Below are 22,121 nucleotides of genomic sequence, written 5' to 3' on the forward strand. Positions count from 1 at the left end.
AAATTAAATTGTATGCAGAATCAGAAGGTTTAGTGGGGAATATGGCAGCCCCTTTCATGGGTGGTTATAAAGTTCGTATGCTCCATGCTTGGACTTTCAAACAGCCTTGCCTTTCTGCTTTTCCATTTCCCTAGCTTGTGATGGGCATGGTGAGAGAAAGGACATTAGTTACCTTAAACAAACAAACAAAAACTCACAAAAACCCCTATAGAGAAACCCCCCCCCCCCACATACACACAATGGCCTGAAAATTCATTCTTAAAACAAGCGATGAAACTGCCCTATTTACATCTAACAAGATAACGTGAGTATTCTGTTCATTGAAGTCAATGGGAGTTGTGCCATTAACTTCAATGTGAACATCAGAACATATTGACAGTAATTTACCCAGATTTTATTGTGAATTGAAAGTCACCTCACTTAGTCAAATGCACCCAATTGGTACTAGACCAAAAGATGATGTAGAGATAAATACGGATGCTTAGTTTAAGTAATCACTTTGGTCAAAAGAATATCTAATACATTAATTATGCATTTAAACGATCTGAAAAGGTTTTTAGTTTGTTGTAATTTATCACTATCCTTATGAGATTCGATGCACTTGTTAAAATCCGACCAGAAGGGATTGTCTCCTCATTAAACCTGTGGTGAAAATTTAGTATCAGAGTGAACTGATTGTTGAGCTGAGCTGGTGTTTCATGTCAAATAGCCCTTTTATGATGCAAACAGATTCTGATAGGGAGACAAATGAAATTTTGAACCTGGGACAGTAAAGAAGTAGCCAACCTTATAAAGTAGATAACTTTAAACAGCTGCACACAATTCTGTTCCTCTGTAATTTAGCAGCAGTCAGCAGTTATTGCCTGCTAAAAGAATTAACAGTAGCTACGGTAACATGCAGAAGGACAGAGGGGATAGGTCTTAAAATAAAACCTCTGTGTCGGAGGGATTTTCAGACTGTACAAGAGTTATGTTTTCTTTTACTAATGTTAGGCAAACTGTTTTGTCTTTGCATTGACTTTACATTGGCCGCAGCCTACACAGAGGGAACTGCTGGAAAAAAGGGGGGCATTAATACTTTTTACTGTGTGCAGGCCAGCCAGTAGTTAGAGAGGGGGCCCGTGTTTACTTAGGGCTCAGATGGCAAAGCTAAGCATTCAGCCTACGGGAGGAAAAAAGTGCCTTTTTTGTTTTCTGGCTAGAGAGTCCAAGCATTCCCAAAGGAACACAATGAATGGCCCATTTTGTCTGACACTGTTTCATAGACATAGAATTCTTGTTTTTTCATAATTATTCTTGCCCGTCAGTGGGTGTGCACATGACATTTGAGCGTGTTTTAAAGTCTTAACACACTCATGTGCCTGCAATAAAGTTACTCATAACAATCCAGGCTTTCTGCAGACAACAGAGCAGGGTCTGTTGTTTTCACAAGTCACAGCAGCTGGGAGGCAATTGTGAAGACAACAGCTTAATCTAGCTGAAAAATACAGGAAGAAGAGAATATACACTAAATTTCCTTCCATATTATTGCAAACAATGCAGAGAGTTTTATTTTTTCCCCTATGGGTGGTCTGACTAAGACTTTGATTGGCATAGAACATACTATCAAATTTATTTTAAATGTTTAACTTGTTGCATTGCTGTCTTTACACTGGTATTCTTGCATCTGATGAAGTATTAATATACTTAACACTTTAAAAATACTCTTATGGCCTGATTCTGATCTCATTGCAGCTTTATAGGCTTCAGATGAGTTACTCCTCATTTATACTGATCTAACTGAGATGAGAATCAGGTCCTTAGCAAAAGTTTGTTTACTGTAAATCTGTTCCTAAAAACAATGTCATTTAAATAAAATAAAAGTATACTGTCTTAAAGGTATGTTTAATCTTGTTTGAAAGGTGTGCTTTGGCTTTTGTGAAGAAAGGCAGAGGCATCAAATAATTTCTATCTACATTACATGCTACTGAATCTCGACATTAATATTGTTTTCAAATGCTTTATTTCTGATTCCAGAAGATTTGAGAAAAAAGAATATGCAATAAATTACCATACTAACTCTGTTGAAAAGGCATAATCAGTGAATGGTGATCTGACAGCTTTTTACCTCAGATAGATTTTCTGACAAAGTTGTGTGAAATAACTAGGGTGGTTTGCTTGTTTCCTGTGCAGTGTGAATGAAGCATGGAAGAAGAGAAGATATTCCAATCATCACTCCAACACTGACAAGTGTAAACTCCAAATTCACATAGATTTGATTGGAGAACAGGGTACAGAGTTAACAGCAACCAATGGATATAGTTTCAGTGAAGGTGGATGTGCACTATAAAGAGTTCTTGTGTTATGAGAAGGAGTAAATAACACTTCCTTATTTACTTTCTCCACACCAGTCATGATTTTATAGACCTCTATCATATTCCCCTCCCCCCCATAGTCATCTCTTTTCCAAGCTGAAAAGTTCCAGTCTTATTAATCTCTCCTCATACGGCAGCCGTTCCATACCCCTAATAATTTTTGTTGCCCTTTTCTGAAACTTTTCTAATTCCAATACATCCTTTCTGAGATGGGGCGACCACATCTGCACACAGTATTCAAGATGTGGGTGTACCATGGATTTACATAGAGGCAATATAATATTTTCTGTTTTATTATCTATCCCATTCTTAATGCTTCCCAACTTTCTGTTCGCTTTTTTGACTGCTGCTGCACATTGAGTGGATGTTTTCAGAGAACTATCCACAATGACTCCAAGATCTCTTTCTTGAGTGATAACAGCTAATTTAGATCCCATCATTTTATACGTATCATTTGGATTATGTTTTCCAATGTGCATTACTTTGCATTTATCAACATTGAATTTCATCTGCCATTTTGTTGCCCAGTCACCCGCTTTTGAGAGATCCTTTTGTAGCTCTTTGCAGTCTGCCTGGGACTTAACTATCTTGGGTAGTTTTGTATCATCTGCAAATTTTGCCACCTCACTGTTTACCCCATTTCCCAGATCATTTATGAATATGTTGAATAGGACTGGGCCCCGTACAGACTCTGGGGGACACCACTATTTACCTCTCTCCATTCTGAAAACTGACCATTTATTCCTACCCTTTGTTTCCTATCTTTTAACCAGTTGCCAATCTGCAAGAGAGCCTTCCCTCTTATCCCATGACTGCTTACTTTGCTTAATAGCCTTTGGTGAGGGACCTTGTCAAAGCTTCTGAAAATCTAAATACAGATCGGTTGGATCTCCCTTGTCCACATGCTTGTTGACCCCCTCACAGAATTCTGTTAGATATGCTGTCAGAAGTGCAGCATATAGTCAACCAAAACATTCAACATTCAAAGCAAATAGGGATCATATCCATACAGATATCTGACCTGTTTTTTAAACAAGTCTGAAATGAACACAGTGGACCCATCCTACTGCTGAACACCAAGTGGTGCCTTCTCCCCCCCCCCCCAAATACAGATAAGTTATGCATTATCGCAGTTGCTATTCATAACATAATATCATAAATAAGTCTTGCAGTATGTTTGTCATCAGTTCATTCCATATATACCTAGAATCCCAGGGATGCCACACTGGCACAAATATTTGCTGTGGTCCCAATTGTGTGGTACTGGTTGTCACAATGAAATGTGGGGAAGCCCTAAAAATATATCAGAAAAAGTTCATCGAAACTGTAGTGCATCCTACACAACGTGCTGTCACCTACCTGGAAAAGGAAAATGGATGCAAATACTCAGCCAGCTAAAGAGAGGAGTCTGAGGGAGCACACCACATACCACGGAGGCCCTTGTGTTCATGGAGAGGAGCATAGTAACAGCATAGGGCTGATTTAATTTTTGCTTCTCCTGTGTGGGTGTATCTTGTGGGCTCAATTCTTGTGGACCTCCTAACTTCCTCCCACGTTCCAGCTGACCACACTAGTATGCTTGACCCTTTCTTATGACTGCCACCATTAGCCACCCAAAAAGCAAGCCAGCCATGTGCACATATAATGGTCTTCTCTTATTGCTCATGATGGCAGCATTAGGAAAGATAGTTCTTTTTGGGGAGGCAAGGGGGAGCATAAAAACTCTTTTGGAGAGGATTTGGGGTAACTTGTACCCTTTCTTGTCAAATATTATGTCAGCAGCCCCAGATGCGGAATGAGTAGGTTTGCATACTCAGAAAGTGCAATATGCAAGGGAAACAGTGAGAGAAAATGCCAGAAGTTTTACAGGGGAGAGAGAGAGAGAGAAAGAAGGAGGGGATAGAACGGAAGAAGAAAAAAAGGGGCTGGGAAGAGAGAAGGAGAAAGAAAGATCAGAGATAGATGAGGAGCTGAGTGATTGACAAATGAGTTGTTGCTCTGGTCCAGTTCCATATAACAGAAAGCACTACTGTTACAGCTGGCGTTCTTATTTCTCCTTTCAGCAGAGAAATCATGAAATGAATCAAGCCCAAACTACCTTCTTTGGTCTCTCCAAAATAAGGTTAAGTGCTAGTAAGGCTTTGTGTGTCCTAGAAACTCAAACAGTGACTGCATGGGAATGCAACAAGAAAAGAGTGCTGGAGGATAGATCCAAGAGCACTGGGGGCGTACCATGAGTTGTCTCTCATCAGGATTCAACAGCTTTGGCATAGAATGATTAAAATGACTTAAAAGATAAGAAATATTGAGAAGCAGGGTAAGGCCATTCCCTGTAACTTACCTGCCCTTTTAAACATCTTACCCTTTTCATTCTCTACTTCACTTCTCAAAAAAAAATCTAGAGTCCCTAGTGTTTGGGAAATTCAGACACAACAAAAGAAAAAGGGTGTTTCATACTTAAGAGTAGAAAGAACTTCACCGTCACTGTAGAACTGAGTCTCCTGCACACAGCACAGTAATTTACAGCAGCATGTTAAGGTGAGTGTGATTTCTTTAGAATTGAACCAGCCAAGAGAGGTGCTGTTTGTCTTCTCCTTGTCTTGTGCATGCATGAATTGCAGAGCATATCTCTTAAGATTCTGCCCTCCAATTTCTTTCTTTATTGCTGTCCTTAAAAACAATTAATCAGGTAACACATTCTTCTGGATCTGGCTCCCTCTGGATTCTATCATTGCAGCTCCTGGTTTAGCATGATGTGCCCACTCACGAGGCTTCCTCTTATTCAGGGCTGAGCATGTTGGCTGTTCTCATCCCCTGCTAGTTTAGCCCAAGACTAGAACTTCGATTTGTGAGCTGATGACATGTTGGACTTTGATTGTTCCTCCAGGCCAGCCCTCATTCTTGTTCTCTTAATTAATTTTTTCTCCTTTCCTTTCTTTAAATCTCTTTCATTTTTCCCTGTTTCAATGTTAGAGAAAAAAGCCAGTACTAACTAGTCCCTACTTTGAAAAAAAAGTGGCACTTCAGCTACTCCTGCAAATTCTTTCACTCTCAGAGCAGTGATTAATATCCAGGTTTAAGAAGAATTTTTAAACAAAACCTGGAAAAAAGGAAAAGAGCAAATATGCAGGCTAATGCTGTACCCTGAGGTGAGCATAATGCTTTTTTTTAAACTAGCCAAGCATAGCAAAGAAGCTCTTCTACAGTGAAATTAATAATTACCAAAAAGACTTGTTAATGTTATTGTTGCATCCTTTAAGAGAATATGGGTAACATGGGAAGTGTGAGCCAAAGCCTGAAGACTCAAACTGGTCTCTAATTTTTAATGTGAAATCTTGTCAAATGCCCCAGTGCATAGAATGAAATATAGTTTTGGATAATAGCTGCTTTAAAAGTTGTGACGCTTAACCTGAAAATTGGATCTGTTTCCTAGGAAAGTGGATTTCTAATTTTCTTTACAGTCTTTCCTTAACAAAGTATTAAAGTAAGAGTGCATCTCCGTACCGCATGTTTTAAATGGTTGGGGCATAATACGTAATTCCAGTCCCAAATATTTTCCAAAGGCAAGGTTTGTTTATTAACAACCCCATGCTGAGATCGAATCAATCTAATAGAGCCTGAGTTTGAAGTTGAACATTCAAATATATGTCCATATATCTTGGGCATATATCTTACATAATGATATTGGCCCCAGACATCTTTCTGGGTTTGTTTATGTCTGTTATGGATTCCACTCATTATCCATGCTGTTTGAGGGATTCCCTGTGGATTTAGCCAGTTTATTGCATACTTTTTTAATTTTATGCCAAACTGAATGTTTTGAGTGGCAGCTTCTGTGCTAGCTCTGAACCACTTCCCCTCAAATCCAGAGATGAATGTTGCAAATCGATTAAGATTAAATGAAAAAAATATATAAAGAACACTAACAGATTGCAAAAGAGTACATAGAAGAATGCTCTGAGAGAGGTGTGGGGTGGTAGAAATAATTTTAATGATAAAACTTTTAAATGTTGAACACATTTTGTATTTTGATTCCTCATAGTTCAGATTAACCATTATAGTGACAATCCTCTTATTGACTAAACCTTCCTTATTGAATGTCTGTTGTTCAAATACCTGGGAAATGTCTCTGTCTGAATTTCACAAAGAAATTGTTTAACAAGCCAATCACTGAGTGCATCTCTCCAGTGGATTTGTGCATGAGACTCCTGATAAAGTTAACTGGAGTTACTCACGGACATCAGCTGGAGAATAGAGTCTTAAATATAGAAAGCAGAGATTGATGCAGGACCAATTCTCCCCTCAGGAGGGTGTGTGTATGTCTGCTTATGTTTGTAAGGGTTCCTGAGGATCCTCTGAGGCTTGATGTGGCCCTTACCAAATTAGTCAGTATATGCTGACTTAGTTCTTGTCAGAGAGACTTAGAGAAAAGTAATACATGGCCATGAGGAACTAGAGCTAAAAAAATGGTTTCTTTTGAAGACTTTTAATTGGGAAAAATGTAATGTTCAATCTGGAAAATCAAATTTATAAATGCTTTGTTCCCTTATTCACTAAATAATTAGCAACCAATATTATTTTAAAATTAAGCAAAAAGTGTAACAAAAATTACACTGCAGGATGAGACCCAGTGCGTCTGGAAAATTCATTCTTGTTTTGCAAAGTAGTCCTTGCAAAATATTCTCTGGTTTCTTGAATCTTAAGGCTTCCATTGATTGACTTGTTTATTTTATATCTATTGGTGCTATGGGAGAAAGAAGAAGCTTTAAAACCTGAAAATATAAATGTCATTGAACCACCCACTAAAAAAAATAAAATAAAAAAAGAGAGAGAAAGAAATTGCAGTGGATGTTTTCCAGGAGAGAGCATGCTTTACTGTGTAAAGGGGGCTAGTGTAACAAGAAGTCATCTATTCTTGATTTCTTTAGACAGCTAGAGCTTTGTGCCTTGTCTAGTTTCTACATTTTAAGAGCTTGTTCTGTGTAGCAGAAATAATACAATAAATGGGTTTAACCACATTTGTCTCAGCTAGACAGTCTGCTTTGTCAAAGATTGCTGGTACAACATAAACAAATTATGTGTTTGTAGTGCTTTGCAATGAAAGCCTATCTAACAGAGCGGAGATTGTGTTTCGGCAGCTGTAGATTTAATCTCCTACCTGTCAGTTAAAACAGGCATTTCCTGAGCAGATAAGGCCCTGCTATGGGGGCGGGGGGGGAATAGTCACAGCTGGACAAAGGTCCATTGTTATTGACCGATAATTCTATGTAGATTTGCCTGTGTATTTCATCATAGAAACTACACTCACGATACAGTTGTAAAGGAATTGTTTAGTCAGGCAGAGTGAAAGTGAATCGAATCAGAGCTTTGGGTTATTGATTCTGGCTGATTGTCATGAGGAACTGAAGAAAATATCTATGACTTTGAAAACAATGCCACACCAGTAGGGATGGGACCATGGGACTTGTAGCAAAAGTCTATTCACAATCTGAGGGCTATCTTTAAATAACATTGAAGTTGTGACAAAAACTGGTGAAGGCCAGGAAATTCAAAGTGAAGGCTTATGCTCCTCCTTCAACATCATACTGCTCTCAAGAAAAGGCACCATGATGTGGATTCGTGTTGGAGATGTATCCCTGGCACTGGCTGCAACACACAAAACATGGTGGGCTACCAAGTGCCTGTGTTAAATGTGAATTTCTTAGATTTTACCTTATTTCCTAATTATTTTCTTCTCTCTCGCTCTCTTTAAATTAATTTTCATAAAGAAACGGACAATGAAAAGTACAAAAGGTAAATGTTTACAGTTTCGATATATTTTGAAAAACTGCAAGCTTCCAGGGATTTCCAACGGAATTATGAAATTACGCAATTTTACAACTAGTCAAAGCTGTAAAACCAAACAGTACGAAACCAGACAATACTACATAACATTTTAGTGTGAGAGGGAGCAGTAATAAAATATTTTTATCAAGTATCTTAAGTGGTCTGGAAAGTGAAGAACCATTAGCACTGACCTGGACCAAACATAGCTTGAATATGAAAGAGGCATGATCTGAGTTTGTGATTGCGAGTTAGGAACTCTGATTTCTTAACACCGAAACTATAATTGTTATTTTGCACCTTGCAGTGCCAATCCACCTCAATCCTAATTTGAACACATACATGTTATTTCAGTCTTCGGGCGTCTTTTGAGCAAAGATGGTCAGATAGGTTATGCAGGGTACCAGGAAGAGACACCAAAAAACTAATTTTTGCATGTGATCAGTATCCAAAGTTGACTTCGATCTCCAAACGCAGGAGGTTTTGCATTACTCTCACCTAACTGCCTATGATAATTGTGTCTCAATCCTAACATTCCATAATCTTGTCTGTGATTTATCCAAGTTATTTTCCTTTATTTACTGTTTTTAAAAAATACACATAAATCAGGCGTATTTTCCAGAGACTGAGAATGCAGCTTTGCCTGTCTCTTGGGTAATACATTTGGGCTTGTATACATTTTAATACTAACCAGAATTTCATCCCGAATTTATGTTACTTTTAAAATTATACTTAAGTATCTATTCTTCTGTTGTATAACTCTTATTATTACCTGGGGTTTGTCATATACATTGGAAAAAAATCCATTGGCTTTCTCTGTCATGTTTTCTGGAGCAGTTGGCTTATATGTAGTGAAGGGGAATCTGTTATATAGGAGGGGTCAGTGGTGTTAGATATTTTCTCATGCTGCACATTCTAAACTTTCCTAGTGATGGAATTTATTTTAATATCCGGTAGATGGTCATTGTTAGAGAATGAACCCTGTATCAGAGAGGGGATCTAGGAGAATAAAGTTGAAATGCTAATACGAACTACAAAGTTTAAAAAAACTTGTGTACTAAATTATTTCGTCAACTTGAGATTTGAATGTAGTCCAAAATTTGCACATTTTGGTATTACCATTAAAAACATTAAGAAAACCTGATAAAGTCATAATTTATGTTGGATTTAGCTCAGGTTATAGTGTTTCTGTTAAAAAAAAATCTAAGTTCATTGACTAATATTTTCACATTTCTATGAAAATAAGATGAGGAGGAAATGAGAAACATACATCTTCACTAGTCTTTGGAAATATCTGAAATAATTGACTTGCTCAGTCTTCTGTGATGGCTTGGTGACCACTAACTGTGACAATTTGCATAATAGTCAACTCTTCACTTCTTTAGTGATAACTGTTTGTATCTGATTAAAATTAAGACTGTTTTAGTTCTCTTGACTTTTCCAGAAGTTGCAGAAATTGAGATTTGCTGTTATGCTTTAACCAAACAAATGCACACATGGGGATAACAATATGCTGAGTTTATGCAGATTTTACAACCCGAATCTGAATAAAATACCCACTAATAGACCCTTAAGGAGTAATAAACACACATGAATTTTCCTTAGTTGCACTTTAAAGTGATTTTAACATACTACTAGACCTTAACAATAATATTTAATTGACAAGATTATGCATTTATATGGATTGAAAAGGTGGTAGATCTCTAATTCCAAATGAACTATAAATTCACTTTTGCATAACATGTTTTATTAATTTCTTTATAGCAGAGATGTTCTCCTTCCCTCCTAGTGAGAGTTTCTTAAAATATGGACAATTTAAACAATTTAATTACCATTTATCATAGTTTTAACTTGATAAAGTCATCTTCAAATGACATCTGCATTTCCACATACACTATATCCACATAGCTGGGCACAAATTGGGCACTACAACAGGAAGGTAATGGAAATGCAATGATAGATGTTACTTAAAAAAACCTACTTCCTTGCATTCAGTGGCACTTTTTCTGTCGCTCCCCATTTGATTCCCCAAATATGTGACATTTAAGTTCAGCACATATAACTAACTATCAAAAGAAAAAAGATTTGGAATTACGAATGACACTGCCTCGGTGTATCATTGTGGCTGAATAATGCAGACTTTTCATACAATGTCCATGGAATCCCACAAGAATTTAAACCTTCAGTTCATAATTAATCTCTGACAAAGATCAGTCAGGGTTGGCCTAAAAATTCAGTAACTATATTTATTTTTCTTAATGGCTTCCACATTAAATTTTCTTACTTTACAAGTTTGCAAGATCTTTTCCTAATAGCTAAGCATATAAAATCAACCTGGGATCTGATTATCAAACTGTGTTCTTTGTCGATCATGCATCATCACAAGAGGAACATTTCTTCATTTAGAATGTATTGAACAATTCAACTGATGTTACATGAGCTAGAATAGAATCCACCTCTCTCTCCTGTAGTTCTTTGATTCTAACAGGAGTGAAAAGGAAAGGAAATTTATTTTTCATTTACGCCAGTAGATCTGATGCACAGCTAGCAAATTTGATGAGTAGGGTATCATATTTACAAAGTCACTTTCATCTATTTGAGCCTATTTCTACAGTCCCTGCCTCACAAGAGTAGTCCTTACTTATGTAGCCACATTCATGTGAGTAGGGACTGCTCATATAAACGTCTGCAGAATTGGGTTCTATGATCATACTTTAACTTTACATTTTGGAAGGCTAAATGTTGAGTAGCATTAATTCAAAGAAGATATTAATCCAGACTCTGGAGGGGTCACAAGTGAAAATTCTGAGGTCAGATTTCCCAGTGTACTCAGGCTACTTTGCACTACTCTGTTGATATGAAGTAGCCATAAACCCATTATAATTGGTCAATACAACTATTTTGCATCACCAGAGTGGCACAAAGTAACTGGAGGATACCAATGAATACCTAATAGACCTTTCTGCTCATCACAGTACTTTTGTGTAGTTAAACATAGTAGGCAGTCCTTGAGACCAAGATCCGACGGTAGTTTGATTTTGTTGCAGTTTATTATTGTGGGGCATTAGCAGAGCTGCACAGAGAAAACATTGGCCCCACCCTGCAAACATGTGCATGGTTAATTTTAAGCACATGAGTAGTCCCATTGACTTCCACGTACATGAGTGTTCATAGGGTAAGTGCCTCTCTGCTTATGCCATACCACGCTCAAGGCGGCAGTATTGTTGTTCAGTTATTTGCATAAGCACCAAATTAATCTCATTGAAATATATGAATGAATTTACAACACCTCTTCAATTTCTTCCCTTTTAAAAAAAATAAGAAAAGTATCAGTTATCAAAAGAAATGAGAATTGAAATTGTAGCGTAGATATAATGGCCCTTTTCTGTCATATACAGACTTTTGAAAATGCAGATTAGGTAAATATATACAGTATACATGGAATTTAAAAACATGTATTACTAACACGATGGACACTAACAGCTCTGTTAGTGCTATTAAGACCTCTCATATAAGTAAATCTAAAGGGGGCTTTAAAAACTTATAATATTGACTTGATGGATGGAGTTATTATGTTCTATCATGTAAATACATATTTTGGAAATTTTGAAGTTGCATATTTTTGCTTGGTGTGCTGCCATTACCTGGGGAGTTGTTCTGGTATATGAATAAGAAACTAAAGCATTTTGAAAACTCATCCTATTAAGGAAGCTAGATGTGTGCAAAATAAAGTTATGGTTTCCCTATTTATGTGTGTTTTCGCAAATTACTCATAGACCGTTTAGCAGACAAATCACATGCAGTATTTATTATTTTAATGGAAATACATTTTTCAGTTATTCAAGTAGCTCAAATACCTCCCCCTCCCCCATGCAGTATGGCCTTAATTGGGTAAAAGATTGGGATGATACTTTAAAAATTGTGTTCCTGGTCTAATTGTATGGTCTTATATGTATTAATTGGACTTTGGATTCTAACTCATTATTAGTATTGCATGCAGTGGGCACCATCCTTGACATTTGTCTCTTACTGTAGGTAAAGTCACATAATTGTTTTCTGTATTCTCCATTCCAAGTTCAGCGAGTAGTGCAAATCCTATACTGAAGGCAAATATTATGTTACAGTACATTTCAAAGGTCAGATTCTCAGCTGGCATTAATTGGTGCAGCTCCATTGTGTTCAATGGCGTTATGGTGATTTGCACCAGAGAGAGATCTGGCCTAAAGATTATAATGACAGGAAAAATGGTTAAAAAGAATGATGCTTGGTTATTGTAGACAATTAGAGCATTGTTTACTCCATGACAGTGTCCCGTACGAGTGAAAAGCAAAGGAAATTGAACAACTATAAAGGATAAAATAATGTGAAGATTATGATGAGAAATGAGAAAAAACATGGAACTTTATTCTCCCCTTTGCTGAAATAAGCCATGCAGGGGAGGGGAAACTGGGCAAATTTCAGCTTGAGGAGTTTGTTAGGAATTCTACTGCTAGGTAGGGAGGGGCTTGTTTCCACTGCAGAAGTCTTAACCGAAAGATACCTGCAGTCAACCAGAGGTAAGAGTAGTGTGCATGAATGTCTCCACCACCTCCCCCTGGCTTCTGGAAGCTATGTTCTGTGTCCACCTCCCAAAGGGGAAGGCTCCATGGTGAAGATAGTACATAGCAGTAAAGATCACAGAATTCATTTTTGCGGGTTTCTCCAGCAGGTTTGGGGAAAATGAAAATAAGAATCTGGAATTCCCAATCCCTCTACCACAATCCTCTCCAAATTTGGTGATTGTGAAGCTCCCTTTTACAGAGGCTTCCACAGAGATGGGGAGAAAGGGACAGGAAGCCATGAAGATGACTCTACCCCTTTCTGCAGGTGGAGGTTCTACAGGTGGAGGCTCTGTTTCAAGCATGGATGTAGAGGGGAGCATGAAGCCCAAAGAAATGTACATCGCATGGAGAGGGTTTGTAACTGGAGAAGGTTCTGTAAAAGATAGGTTATTTTAAGGCAGCAGTTCTCAAACTGTGGGTGGAGACCCCATTTTAATGGGGTCACCGGGGCTGGTTTAGACTTGCTTGGGCCTGGAGCTGAACCCTGAGACCCCCGCCCAGGGCCTAAGCTGAAGCTCAAGGGCTTCAGCATTAGGCAGCGGGGCTCAGGTTACAGGCCCCCTGCCTGGGGCTGAAGCCCTTGGGTTTCAGCTTTGTCCCCCATGCCCCCGCCTGGAGCGGTGAGGATTGTGCTTTGTCCCCCTCCCCCGCCACTCAGGGTAGTGGGGCTCAGGTGGGCTCAGGCTTCAGTCCCCCTTCCTGGGGTTGTGTAGTAATTTTTGTTGTCAGAAGGGGGTCACGGTGTAATGAAGTTTGAAAGCCCCCGTCTTAAGGTTAATATACATGGTTATGCTTAGTCATTGTATTCCATTTTATAGTTTGAGAGGCCTTACCAAAGTCTGTGATCTTATGTACTATACAAACTGCAAAATGTAGGCACCATAGGGTAAATTAAGATGTTTGTAAAAGGAGGAGGTCATGCTCGTCTCTGAATACCCTTTATTTTGTGAATCTAATATTACTTGATGAGGTGCTTTTATTGTACAAAATAGCACCTTTCCTTTCTGCTGATGGAGGAGGCATAACGGCTATAATAAGCATCCAAATAAGCATCTCATCTTCTAGCAGTTAGCAAAAGTTTTCCAGAGTACAATTTCCAATCCCGTTCTTGACTAACAAACTGAGTAGAAATAAACTTGATTTGTATGTGTTCAGACATGTTTTTTTTTTTTAGCTTAGAGCACAAATTGCTTCTCAGCTCTCATGAAACATGCTTGGTTCCTTATTCAAGAAGGGCAGAGAATTTTCACTCAAGCAATTATTCTTTCATGCCATGTCCCTTTTGTGATCCTTGGCTTTCTCCTTCTGTGCACAACACTAAGCATCAATGACTCTGTAGCTTAGAGGATTGTAGTAGCCAGCTTCTTCTGTGACTGGTATTCCTATCACTCCATGGGACAATACAAAGCATGGCCCTCTTTATCATGTTAGTCACCAACCCTTACTCTTCCAGGGAGAACAAAATTCACTGTTGATTCTTGAGCAAATCAAGGTTGTTTCCATCCAAGGTTGCTTCCTGACCTCACACTAGTTAATATGATTAGCTATTCCCAAGAATTATAAGAGTTGTGTGATACATTAAAATCATGGTATGGTACTGGCTAATATTTCTATAACTTGGTGGCTTCAGATATTTAATAAAATGTACTCCATTTATTACAGACAAATACAGACTTAAAATTGTCATAGAGAAACAAGTCAGTATAGACAGATTGCTTGTGTTATTGTTCCTTAGAAATTATCTTTATTTAAGGTTACTTTGAAAACTGAAGTGTATCCATGTTTTATTTCTCTTGATCAAAATATTGAAAAGAATTGCTTTCAGGACCCATCCGATTCACTTATACAGCTCAGCGAAAGACATTAAACAGAATTGTTCAGATACAAACATTTATTGCCCATCACAAAAAAGTTAAATAATCTTCATGAAAGAGAAAATTAGTCCCCCTGAGTGTTACTCTGTTTGCATATTAGCACATAGCAAGATCCCTGCCAAGTTACTCTCTGACTGACTGCTGCAGATGCTCTTTCTCAAGTATTTTGAGCCAGATCTTTAGTACAAGCCTTTGGGGACAAACAATAGCACCTGTTCCTCACAAGATATCAGGCCAGTTAGTCCATTCATGTATCTTTAATGAAGCTCTAGGGCAGATGGCAAAAAATGGCATCATCAACAACTTAGTACAGAAGAGACAAAAGAGGAAAGTGTCGATACAACAATACGCAATTTTTACGAATGGGAAGAGCCAGAGTTTGTTTTTCATGCATCTGCTGCTGTCTTGGTTTTCAAAAATACCTGAAGAACAGTCTCACAATTAAAATTTCTAGGAATGTAGCTAATTTTATGACGTACACTATCCCACCCTCTCTCCCCACCCAAAAACAAACAAACATACTTGAAAGGCACTAGGAGTATAGCGTGTATTTTTTTTTGGCTTACTCTTTAGTTCTGTAACAACTAATTGATCAGTCATCACAGCGTATCCACTATATCGTTAATATTCATCTGTGCTTTACAGCTGATGTCTGTTAAGCATAATGACAACTATTTGTAAAATAATTCTTGGTGAAACCATCCCTGAATGTTTGCATAACCAGCACCATTAGATTTAGGTACAAGAGAGTTAAGAAGTCTCGGGATGTCTAGAAAACAGGCAAGAGCACAGTTTGTAAATGTTATGGTATAAAGGGAAGACCATGGAGTTTTCTCAGAAATAGTGTTTGATATGTGTCCTAAGTGAAATATGGGATATTTTTGCCATTCAGTAAACACTTTTCAGTCCACATGAGACTAACAATCTTGATGTAAACCATTAAAGTTAATGGAGCTATGCTGATTGACACTGGCTGATGATCAGGCCAGTATTCAAGGAATATTTTATGTAATGATTATAAAGGATAGCCAGAGCATACAATGATAATAATTTATAGTTATCTAGTCCTTTGCATTTGGGGCATGTCAAAAATATTTTAAAATATTTGGAGCCCAATCCATCTCAGAAAGAAAATTCCCATTGAAATCAATGGGGTGGGGGGGCAGTATTGGGCTCTTATTACTTGAATTTCTCTTGCTTGCTGTGAAGTAGGTTTTGTGATAAAAAGTGATAGTAAGGCATGGTGAGGCTCAGTGAAAGACTAATTTTGGGTGCCCCAGTTTTTGGGTGCTCAACTTGAGATAACAGGATGTTCTAAATAGTGCACCCAAAGATTGAAGCACCCAAAAGTTATTGGTCACTTTAGAAAATGTTGGCCTAAGTAGCTTATCTAAGGTAATTTAGCAAGTCATTGACAGATCTGCAAATAAAACCCATTGGACATGACTTCCAGACTTCTGCTGTCCCTGATAAGTGAGAATGTGCATTTGCTCTCCATTAGGGGAGAGAAGCTTAAATCTAGCCAGCCACCCCCTTCCCCCCCCCCCCCCCCCCCCCGGCTCCGTAGGACCCCACCGACAGAGGCTGCCTAGTGGATGTGCTGAATCAATGCATGCTCTAACCCCGATCCCCACCCTGGTCAATGCTCTCGTCTTTTGGCCTTGTGCTGGCACCCTGAAGCCCTCTGGTGGAGAGGAGTTTGTGGGCACCTTACACTGTTGCAACACCCTGGGGAGACTTTCTGCTACTGGTGACTGGGAGGGAGCTATCACAGAGCCTGGATCATTTTGATTAGTATCTACTTGGAAAGTACTGTAAGTGATTGTAGAACACATTGTGTTAAATGCTTTCCAGATGCTGTAGTTGTATTCCCCGTCAGACACTGATATTGTTTTCACTTGTTGCATACATTCTGAGCCAGTATGCACTAGCATCCTACACAAAATTAGCACTGTTAAATCAGAAGTTAAAGGCTGGTACTGGTCACCTGGGGATCAACTCCCATTTAACCAAGTTAAGCTCATAGCTAACATTCACAACCAGGCTTACCTCAGCTAAAATGAAAGAAATAGCTGCTCAAAGCTGGTTTCTTTCACGCCCCAGTGCCATGGCAGTAATTGCACAAAGACCTTTTTATTATAAGTTGATTTTCCTGAGAAATGGATTCAGAAAAATACTGTAAAGTGTTTATTTTTTGAGTGACCTTTATTAACCTACATCTTAGGGCTTTCCCCAGAGAAGAGTTGTTGGTAAATTAACCCTCATAGACACACAGTAGCATTTCTGCACTGCATCAGTGGTTGTGAAAGGAAAGGAATATGACAAGAAAATTTGGCAATGTTTAAACAATGTCATAGGTCAACATATGGGATTTGACCAAAAAAAAAGTTTTTAGGAATTAAAATGAAAAGAAATCACTTGAAGTTTAGTTTAACTTTTTAATAGTATTTAATGCCACCCATTTATGGCAGGATAAGAGGGCAAAAATTCTTTCTGACTGGAAAAATAATGCCTTTCTACACTTCCTAGTTTTGATATTTAAGCCGTTATGTGTTTACTTTGTTACTAATCAGAAAAATGCTGTAATCAAAGCCTTCAGTACTGTTGGGGCTTGGGGGATAGACAAAAACTCCATGTGATCCCATCCAATGTCTCTGATATATGTGTAGCATAAATAAAGAAACCAGGAAATTAAAATGTGAATTTAACAGACATGTTAATGTCACATCTCTCACTTTCTATATGTCGAATACAAATGCTGATATAAGGTGAAGAATTTTCTGCTTTTGCATGTTTGCGCTCTTTGATACATTTATTAAGGTCAAATGCAATTTGATATAGTAGAATTTATTCTGAAATGCTCTCTGAATACAACTCCATAATTACTGAGCTCCATGATAGTGCATAAAGCTGTAAAACTGCTTAGACAGACAAGCAATTTATATGTTACAGCGAGGTGTGTATGGTGAAGGATATTAGTTTAATTGGGAGCCAAGATGTTGTAGCTTTAAATCTTAAGAGATGGGGTGTTGTCTAGATGACTAACATACTGTGGTGAGATTTTGAAATAACATACCTGAACTGTTGGCATATATACTAGCAATACAATAGCGTAAGATCTCTGAAATAAAATTACCTACCTTAAATATGTTAAAATATGAAGATTAAAATAGCTCTTTAGATATTAGGCTGCCTTTAAAGGGTTTATCGCTGTGATTTCTAAGCTCCCAAAGAGAAATAAAAATTTGAAAGACTAATACAAACGTAGGCCACTTTTTTATTTTCTGAATATGAATCTATAGTATATTAAAATGTTGGTTTCTTTTTGTGCAATGAAATGTAAACACAAGGAATAATAAAAAAAATCAGCAAGAAGCAGGATAAAGTGCAGTGCACAGACTGTTACACTTTTGACACTCAGGGAAAACAATGTTGGGGGCGGGCTTTGATGTGATAATGTGAAATTGGTGAGGATTACATTAAGGTTCTGTGGGGCTGTGTGAACACAAGTACACTATCAGTGCTGGAGAAATACCTGTCAAGATAAATTTGTGCTCTTTCTGATCAGAGGCTCTCTTTTGTTTAGCAGGTTCAGGGTCACATGCCTCCGCTCATGATCCCAATTTTTCCACACGACCAGAGGACATTGGCAGCGGCTGCTGCAGCCCAGCAGGGATTCCTCTTCCCCCCAGGAATAACTTACAAGCCAGGTAAGTTGACAGGGATATGAAGCTATTTAACATGTTCAGATATTTACTGAGACTTCTCTTGTGATCTGTCTGATACAGATGATGTTACACAAAAGGACTGGCTGCTTGCAAATAATTTGAAGATTTGAAAGTCTAGCTGAAAATATCTTCCGAGTTTAAAGGGGATGATTGGAAGATTGGTTACTGAGCCCCATATTTATTTCACTTCTGTAGCCCACAAAATCAACTGCTCTGAATTTATTGACCCACTTGCCTACCAATTTGCATTTGGCATACCCTGAATCTTAATACTTCTTTTATTGCATGTCTTATCTGCAGCATGTAGACATACTTGTCTTTTATGCAAAAATTCTTACCCTTAATTAGCAATAAAAGCAAAAGGCAGGTATAATTTAATTAGCATACTTCTAACGGGCAACTTTCTGTTTGATTTCAATCTGAATAATAAAGGTTTCAGTAGTTCAATCCCAATTATCATTCATGTAACAGGTCACATAACCTTTGCAGTGAAATATGTTTTGAGATGATTTAGCAAATGTTATGATTTCTTTCTTTATTCCTCTGAGTTTACTGGACTCCTGGGGAATTCAATTAGGGATATAATGGTTTGAAGCTACTTTCAGAGCCTTCTTGTAAACAGGGTTTTAAATGTTTAAAGACATGTTGCCAAAGGAATTCAATGTAAGAAGATAGTTAAGTAAATAAAAGACAACCTTATTTTCATTTGTACATTCTTTGTAAGTGACCTCAGCCCAGAAGCAGCAACCTTATTTTGCTCATTAATAATATTCCCTGCTAAGCTCTTTTTAGCATATTAACCTGATGAATATTAACCACAAAATCTGAGTGTAACACTTTCTTTGGATTTTAAATGTGATATTTCGAAGTAAAGGATTGATCCAGCTCCAACTAAAGTCAATGGGATTTTTGCAGTTGACTTCAGCAGGAACAGGTCCAAGTCCAAAGTAAAATATAAGATGGTGAACAACCTATTTAATAAAAGTAAGATTGAGCCTAAAATCTCTTCAAGCAAATTTGCTTAAATGTTATATGAAATGTGCCAAATTGGATTTCAGCAAGCATTTCCATTTGTCCCATTTCATTTTGTGTCTTTATTCTGGGTGAAGGAGGATCATTCCTCTTTGGAAACAAAAAGTCTCTTTCTGATAATCATCTTACTTCTATGCTCACTTTTTCAGCCTCAAAAATCCCAAAGCACTTTGCAAATTTAGCAAACTGATGCAGAACCTATGCAGGGAGAAGAGTTCATCCACCTCTGAAATTCAGCCATCGCTGGCATGTAACTGTTTAACTGCCCACAGCAACATTTCGGGACAGAAAATGAAAATGAAGATTATCTTTTCCAGCTGAAGTGCATAGAGAGGCAGAATATAATTATCAAACTTCGAATTTGTCCAGGACACCAGGGTTAACACCCTTACTCTTATACACCCTCTTTCAGAAAAGCACCAAAGCACTTGCTTTAATCCGATTGATTTTATTTTTCCTGATTAGAGAGGCTTTCCTGAATTGGGGATTTAATGGCCACTCATGATCAGGACCTGGACTTTACTTCTCATCTCAAAGACGACTCCTCCACTAGTGTCTTTTCAGGCTGTGTAAGTGAATTGGGTCAGTACTGACTCAAAAGGAAGAGTGCCACCTATTTATCACCAACACCTTTTCCTGCAGCATGTAGGTTTCTTTAGAATTCCCCCAGGCCTCACCGCTTTGCTTTTGTCCTCTCAACTCACAACACAAGGTAGTATGGCTTCAGGCTATTTTATTATTCTTGTGAACAAAGAAAAAAATGTGTATAACAAATAATAAAATATTCAAGTAACTGACTAAAATGGAGGCCTGGATGTCTCAGGACATTGCTAATGGGATATGAAACTATTCACTAGTAGGTTACTGGTTTGAATCCAGCTCAGCTTGGTAGAAACCAGAAGTCACTATGATCTGACACTGTTCAGTGGCTTGTGTGAAACGAACATGTTTATATTTTAATGTATTTATGAAGTTCTCTGGCACGTATTGCTAAAGTAGCTGGCTGTGTTAGTTCAGTTTCTCTTGGACAGCTCTCATCATTAAAAAAAATCACCACAATTGGTATTGATTAGCGCCACCCTCTGCCCCCTTTTTGGCAATCTCAGTAGAGAGGTTTAGGAAATAATGAAAATGGAGACAAAACTACACTATCTTTCTTCACTATCTTTCTTACAGGTTGTTCCTCTAGGTCAGGACTGAGGGACTTTGTGGGAATTTGCACTGCTCCTCTTTGTGCTTTCATCTCCAGGACTATAAGACTAATTTGAGCACCAAACTCACTTATATTTTTAAAGGAAGATTAAGAAAAGAAACAGACAACCCTTTAAACATTAAAATTTTTCTTCCCAGTTGCTTGTTCACTTTCTTTTTAATTTCCACCTTTTTTCATTTAGGCAAGGCGATATGTTTACTGTGCTAATTCTCCTTTTCATTTGGAAAGCACAGAGGGACAGATTTTGAGAAGTTTTCAGCTCCCAGCTGCTTCCACTTGTAACAACAGGAGCTACTGAGTGCGGAGCACTTTTGAAAATCTGGATACTTTGTTTAGTTGCTAAGGAAGTGTGCGGTCTTTTGTGAATTTGGCCCCAAATTCCATACTATCTTAACCAAAAAAACAGCTATTCTTATAAAAGACTGGGCCAGATCAAGTCCTTTCATGGAAAAACCCGAAGGAGAGAGCAAAGCTCTGTGTGGTTGTGAAGCCTTGCTCTTGGAAAGGTTGAGGAAGGCCTTGCAAAATGTACAGGCTACAGTTCCTACCAAAATCTGCTGGAAAAAGAACTCCCTTCTGCATGCAGCCAGGAGTCATGGTGGATGGGTGCATGGCCCTTCTTTCCAAAGACTGGAGTTCCAGGAGATGAACCAGGCCAATGCTAGCAAACACACATCAAAAATAATAAATACATAGGGGAAAAAATGAAGTCCCATGCTCCTTTATGTAGCTCAAAGTGGTATAATGTAATTTTCCGGCATGGTAAGTACTAATTGAGAAATCAGAGCTGCATAGATCACTTAATTAATTTTTCATACATATTTCTTTCAGTATTTATACTGTATACAGGATTAATTAAAACTTGGGGGCACTGTGCAACTAAAATTGTTGTGACAACTGACCTGCAGGCGCTTGATGAGCCTACCAAAGTACATGGCTATGGAGGTTGCACCATATTCCAGTGGGATGCTTAGAGTGGCAGCTTTTAGAAAGCCAATATTTGCCAAGAGACTCCACACAGTTATTTTGCACTGGTTATTTTGCATTCTAATTACAGCAGAAGAACTGTGCTATCAGCAGATGGACAAATGCTGACCTTTTAATGGTAAGCACTGTACTTACCACTTGGCATTGATCAGCAATGTAGGTGCTGAACTTCTACAGCCGTTCAATTCTACCCCTTCCTCCAGAACAGAATAAGGGATTGAATTTAGCTTGACTGTTACATGTATTCAGGCTTATAGGAATGTTATCAGGTTGGAGCGTCATTGAACATGGTCACTAAGACCCTTGCAATGCCCTATCCTGAGGCATGAGTTATTTCCTATCCACTGATTTGGGCAGCGTGTAAGAGATTTCTTCTCCTTGCACTGAGTCAAGGTATTACCTCCTGCAGGTTTCATGACCCTTGTGAGAGAGCGGGAAAGGAGGATAAGGAAAGACCAAGAATATGGATTAACTGTAGAGAGGAGTCAGGCCATTCTGTAAGCAGCTAT

The 22,121-nt window shown here is 38.1% G+C and overlaps 1 protein-coding gene across 34 annotated transcripts in view; it reads left to right on the forward strand.

Moving 5' to 3' along the window:
* Positions 1-22,121, forward strand: part of SOX6 (SRY-box transcription factor 6) — a 451,795-nt gene that overhangs the window by 318,536 nt on the left and 111,138 nt on the right. For 30 of the 34 annotated variants that reach the window (XM_043549526.1, XM_037899741.2, XM_037899724.2 and 27 more), the window contains one exon: positions 18,239-18,362. In XM_043549526.1, the coding sequence (XP_043405461.1) occupies positions 18,239-18,362 (124 nt within the window). The remainder of the gene's footprint in view (positions 1-18,238; positions 18,363-22,121) is intronic. The other 4 variants (XM_043549523.1, XM_027819499.3, XM_037899730.2 and 1 more) reach the window with 1 other exon arrangement.

This window comes from Chelonia mydas, chromosome 6, assembly GCF_015237465.2.
Source record: "Chelonia mydas isolate rCheMyd1 chromosome 6, rCheMyd1.pri.v2, whole genome shotgun sequence".
NCBI lineage: Eukaryota > Metazoa > Chordata > Testudines > Cheloniidae > Chelonia > Chelonia mydas.